Source organism: Nematolebias whitei, chromosome 18, assembly GCF_014905685.2.
Source record: "Nematolebias whitei isolate Nwh7 chromosome 18, NemWhi1, whole genome shotgun sequence".
Taxonomy (NCBI): domain Eukaryota; kingdom Metazoa; phylum Chordata; class Actinopteri; order Cyprinodontiformes; family Rivulidae; genus Nematolebias; species Nematolebias whitei.
Window position 1 is genome coordinate 16,139,846 of NC_056515.1, and position 6,136 is coordinate 16,145,981.

Genomic DNA, 6,136 nt, shown 5'->3' on the forward strand with positions numbered 1-6,136 from the left:
GATATTAATAGTGTGATCAGGATATTAGTTGTGTGATCAGGATATTAGTTGTGTGATCAGGATATTAGTTGTGTGATCAGGATATTAGTTGTGTGATCAGGATATCTGTCAGTACCTGAGCCTTGGAGATGGAGTACATGACGAAGACGGTGCTGAACGGAGTCAGATGGTAACAACGGGCATGGTAGTTCACCTGAGACAAACAGACAATCAGAGAGCAGCAGCAGATTCACAGCAGCAGCAGTTTTTGATCAGTGAATATATTGATGTGTGATTGATCAGAAGGCAGCTGATACCTGACACTGTCTGCGGAAGACGATGCAGGGGTGGGCGAGGACGTTCTCTGTGAACAGACTACACACACACAGAATTATTTGTCTTATTTTGAAACCCTTGAAGGGAACTGTAATGGTAAAAAAAGTTCTTGATGTTTCTCTACAAACAAACCAAATCAAACACTAATCAGTCGATTAGGGTCAAAACATTTATAATCTGTACCTGACGAGTCCGATCCCGAAGCCAGCAAACCGGTTCAGCTGCTCTGAAACCCAAACACAGACAGAAGCTCATTAAAGGCAAAAGTCACATCGTTACACCTTTTTTTTCATTTAACCTTTATATATACAGGTTAGTCTCAATGAGCCTCGAAGGCTCATTTACAAGAGAGACCTGATGAGAACTGACAAAGAATGATGACAACAGTAGACAATCTTAAAAGAAAGCATATAAATAGAAAAAATAAATGGAAGAAAATTACATTAAAAAAACTAAACAAAAACAGCTAGATTATAAGGCGGTGTAGAAAACTAAAAACAGGAACTCTAAAAAAGTTAAATCTGGTCCTCTGGACATTTGATCCACTCTGAGAAGGTGCTATTTAAGAGACTGAGCTGAAAACAGCACCTCAGACTGAAGAAGTCTCTCGGACGAGAGACGAAACGTTTCTACATTTTTTGTTGTTTTGCTTTGTTTTTTTTTTTTTTTTTTGAATGTCCAGAGGACCAGATTTAACTTTTTTAGATTTTTCTACCTGGATTATTGAGCATGCATCAGGATAAAAACAGGAACATGTCTGCAATGGTTTTCCCCAGGAACTTAACAGATGTTTGAAGTCACTTAGAGAGGTCAAGGTCGAGAGCTTCAAATCTTTTTACAAGATATTCCAGGAAACGGAGTAGGAGAAGGCCCTTTTGCCAAGTTCAGTCCTCACTGAGGGAACACTGCAGGTAATAATGTCCTGAAAGCGCACGCCGTAGCTGCACTCACGCAGAGACATGTAGGAGGAGATGTATGAAGGCAGCAGACCAAGAAGTGATTTAAAGATGAAAATGTACCAGTGAGAGAGTCTGCGTGAAGTTAATGATGACCAGTTAACCAGTGAATACAGGGTGCAGTGGTGGGTACGATAATCACAGCCAGTTATGAATCTTAGTGCACCATGATAGACAGCATCCAACATCTGCAGGGTTCTTGTAGGAGCGTTCATGTAAATAATGTCACCATAATCAATGGAGGGAAGGAAAGTCACAGATACAAGGTGTTTTCTAGCATTCAGGGTTAGACAGGATCTGTTTCTGAAAAACAAACCCAGTTTAACTTTCAGTTTCTTTACCAAGTTTTCCACATGGTGCTTAAAAGAGAGATGTGAGTCGACCAAGATACCCAAATATTTATAGGAATCAACAAACTCAATGGGGACACCATTTGAGGATAAAATCGGAGGAAGAACTGCTGGGACCAACTTCCTATTTGAAAAAAGCATCCCTTTGGTTTTGTCGGCATTTAGGACAAGTTTGAGGCGAAACAAATCAGTCTGGATGATGTTGAATGCAGAATTCAAAAGTTGGAAAGCCTTGAACACATTGCCTCCGGTCTGAAAGATAGTTAGAGAACCAACCAATGGTGTGATCTGAGAAACCAATTTCTGAGAGTTTATGACACAAGATGTTATGATCCACAGTGTCCAAAGCTTTAGACAGGTCTAAGAAAAGTGCAGCACAATAATCCTTAGCATCCAGTGCTTCAACAACATCATTAAGAACCTTCAGTGAAGCAGTGGTTGTGCTGTGTTGTTTCCTGAAACCAGATTGATGGAGAGGTAAGATGTTAAATGAGTCCAGGTAATTTTTGATTTGAGAGTTTGTATTTTAGCCAAGGTTCTAGAAAAACTGATAGAGTTTAGAGATTGGTCGATAGTTGTTCAGTGAGGTGGGATCACCTCCCTTCAGCAAAGGAAGAACAAAGGCTGTTTTCCAAGTGTCTGGGATGGAGTTTTGTCTTATGGAGATATTGAAGATGTGGGTCACAGGGACTGTGATGATATGAGCAGCCAGCCTTAAGAAATAAGGTGGAAGTTCATCTGGACCTGCAGATTTTTTAGGATCAAGATCTTTTAACAGTTTATTGACCTCACTGACTGAGAACGGAGAAAAAGAGAAGCTGTGATTAACTGAGGATTGACTTGTAGGAGGGATTTGATTTGTAGAAGTTTGGTTATTAAGTGAAGTGGCTGATTTTCCATTAGTAACTGTGTCAAATAAAGAACTAGAAGCAACAAAATGTTGAAACAGTTCAGGATCTCATGCTTATTTGACACAGGAACAGAGTTAACAAGAAGTTGTGATGGGAGGTCAGATGATTGGGGGGTGCCTGAGAGAGATTTGATGGTTTTCCAGAATCTGTTAGTGTCATTTAGTGTTAGAGTATTTTACTCTATCTATTGATCGTTTAAACTTATACTTATTTAAACTGTTCTATAATGCTGTGAAATCTTTCTTTACTGACTTGTTGGAAACTCACTGTTCCTGTTTTGATAGAAACTGCCACGTCTATGTTACCTGAAAACCACCAGATCTTGTGTTTCTTGTTTACCATCCCTACTTGCCTGAATGTTTGCCATTCCTACTTGCCTGAATAAAAAAGGAACGCACGCTGAAACAAGTTGGACTTTGTTCTGACTTCGGTCGAACGCTGTCCCTCTTTGCAAAGATACGTTCTAGAAATCTCATTCTTGTCTCCCTTGTGTTTTATTTAAGGTACAGGTAAAACCCTGTCATTTAGATTTTTGGAGGTCTGAGATAAGAAATAGTTGCGTTTTGCTGCTTTGACAGTTTGGTGTAATAATATGTGTATCACTGAGATAATCTCACATGGACAAAAAAGCCTAGATTTATTCAGGTAAGGTTTCAGAAAGAAATTATAATTTAAAGTAGATTGCATGGAACAGGTGTCATCAAATTATACAGAGCAATGTAGATAAAACAGCCTTGAAAAATATATACTAAAAAAATGGATAACACATTATCTTAAAAATATATCTATTATTATGTAATAAGATATTTACCAATTTATTTCTAGTAGAGTGCTGTATGAATGGGTAAATGAGGACACAGATTGTAGTGTAAAGTGCTTTGAGTGTCTTGAAATAAGATAGAAAGGTGCTACATAAGTACAGTCCATTTACCATTTACAATTCCATATTTTTGGGATTAAGTGAAAACTGCACTTTGCCCAAATGTCTCCCCGCTTGTAACATCCTCGTACCCAGCACGAAACAACCATTGCAATTTACTTAAAGAAAGAAGGAAAAACCTCGAGAAAATTAACTTCCGGTAAACTGTGCTGTATCTGTACCTGCTGCTAGAAGCAGCCTCCCAACATGGAGGACGTACCAGAAATGCCCCTGATGTTACGTCACATGGGAACTATGTATATGACTGTTTGGCCCCACCCACTGGGAAAGTCTTTAATTCAAGAAGTTGTTCTTAAATTAATAACTTTAAATCCCACCTGGATGTGTCAGGCATTAAGTTAAATGTGGTATTTTGTCTCATAAAGTGTTTGTTGTCAGTTTGACAGCATTCATGTTCACAGTCTGGTCCCTGATGGGAGAACTGGGTCCTGTTTAGCCACCTGAATGGTTTGGATCTTTTTACACCTGCAGTGGATCCAGAACAACCGCTAATGAAATTCATCAAATAAAAGAAGATCATCATCGTCAGACAACAAGGTCAAAGTCAGGGAGAGGGACAGATTTACACAAACCACAGCTAGATGTTTAAGAACCAGACCTGTCTGAGCATCAGGAACTGTACTGGTCCATAGGTCAAAGGTCAAGAACCTGAGGCCAGGCTCTGGTGTGGACAAGATGGATCAGGATTTTCTGAGGACTGAACATGAAGCAGGAGGTCCTCGGCCGCAGGTATAGATTCAACTCCTTCTAAAACTGCATCTGGGTCAGGTTCACCTAGAACAGGATGAGAACTGACACTATCCCTGCTCTGCAGATGTTCGGATTCAGGATCCAAACAGGTCAGTGAACGAGCCCCGAGTCAGAACATCTACAGTCAGTGAACGCACCATGACCTTCCTGCTCACTTCAGAACCCCCCCATGACTCCTCCTACCTCCAGGTGGGACACCGGGTCGGTCCTGAACCTCGTAGCCGGCTCCGGGGCCTCCCTGCTCAGCCTGCGGCTCGTCGTACAGCGGTGTCCGGGCTCCAGGATGCAGGTTCCGGCTGCCCGGGATATCCGGTGGCGTGCTGACCCAGTGGTGCTGCGGGTCATCACGACCTCGGTAACCGAACCCGTCGAAGCTGTCGGTCCGTCTGGAGGCCATGAGGGAGACGGAAGAACCGAACCAAACCTTACCGAACCGGACGAAGAGAGGAGCTGACAGACCAGACAAATCGCAACCAAAACATCCAGCAACCGGAAACTGTTCTTCTTCTGCACTTCCGGTGGCTGCAGGAGGCTTCCGCTTGGAGTCACGTGACACCGCTGTGCATACGCGATGTAGCAACTTTTTATTGTTTGCTGAAAAAAAAAAAAGTTTAGGTTATTTAGCAACAGATGACATTTTAATGGGTTTTTAAGTTAATTTACAGAAAAACAGTTGACTATTGTGGCTGTTTATTTGTTATATCAAGGTCAAGGATCTTTATTGTCATTTGCATGGCATGTGATACATGAGGTGGAACGAAATTGTGTACACAGGGTTACATTCAACAAAATTATAAATTGTAAAAGAAAAACAGTAATAAGATCTAAGATATGACCCAAGAAATACGCTAAACTAAGAATACACTAAACACTTAATAGGGCAAAAACAATACGTCGAACAACAGCAGCACGAACATGAGTCTGTGTGAGCAGAGGAGTACGAATGAACACAGCAGCATGAAATAAATCAGCAGCATGGATAGTCAGCAGCACATTTCAACAATCAAGTGGCATTACAGTGATTTTTTTCACAGTAATTTTCACAGTGATAATCATGACTAGAGATTCATGAGTCTAACAGCTTCAGGGTAGAAGCTGTTCCTCAGTCTAGTGGTTCTACACTTAATGGTCCTCAACCTTCTGCCTGAGGGGAGCAGGGCAAAAAGATTTTGTGCTGGGTGAGTGGGGTCCTTCATGATGCAGGTGGCCCTCTCCCTGCATCTGGAGGTGTAAATGTCTGATGGTGGGGAGGCTGACTCCAACAGACTTCTGTGCAGCCTTCACCACTCTCTGCAATGCAGGATATATGATGATGATAATGCAGGTTAACACAAGGTCAACAATGCAATGATGAGAAGAATCAATTCAACTCGCTAAAGAAAAACGAGAAATACTTAAGCATGTGATTAAAATTATTAAAAGTGAAAAAGAAATATATTTACAAGATCCCCCAAAAAAGTAAACAACAGCATGGTCGAATATAATGGTGCAAGTAGGATGAATTACTATAAATAAGTATTTCACAGGTAATAATGTTAGCTTCAAGGGGGGAGTGGTGGCACAGAGGTTAGAGAAGGTGGGCCTGTGATCAGAGTATCGCCGGTTCAAGCCCCGGTACCGACATCATCAAAAATGTGGGTGGGGTAGGTGAAGCACTCACACCTTCCCCCACCCTCATTCATCCCACTCTGGGCCCTTGAGCAAGGCCCTTAACCCCCACCATCTGCTCCTCCGGGTGTTCTAGATAGCAGCTCTCTTCTCCACACAGAGGCTGTGGTAGCTCAGTGGTCTGTGGTTGTGTCAGGAAGGACATCCGGCATAAAAATAACTTCCAAGTCCTCGTGTGACTTAGTTCGCTGTGGCGACCCCTAACAATGGATCATTAGCACACTGATGGCTGTTTACTACTCACAG

At 41.7% G+C, this 6,136-nt stretch overlaps 1 protein-coding gene across 1 annotated transcript in view; it reads right to left on the minus strand.

Annotated features, from left to right (window-relative positions):
- slc25a46 (solute carrier family 25 member 46) overlaps nt 1–4,725 on the minus strand; it is a 16,452-nt gene extending 11,727 nt beyond the window's left edge. The window contains exons 1-4 of the mRNA XM_037692687.1: nt 4,406–4,725; nt 499–541; nt 297–354; nt 116–193 (exon numbers count right to left, since the gene is read on the minus strand). Of these exons, the coding sequence (XP_037548615.1) occupies nt 116–193; nt 297–354; nt 499–541; nt 4,406–4,619 (393 nt within the window). The 5' untranslated portion in view covers nt 4,620–4,725. The remainder of the gene's footprint in view (nt 1–115; nt 194–296; nt 355–498; nt 542–4,405) is intronic.
- Between the last annotated feature and the right edge of the window lie 1,411 nt (nt 4,726–6,136).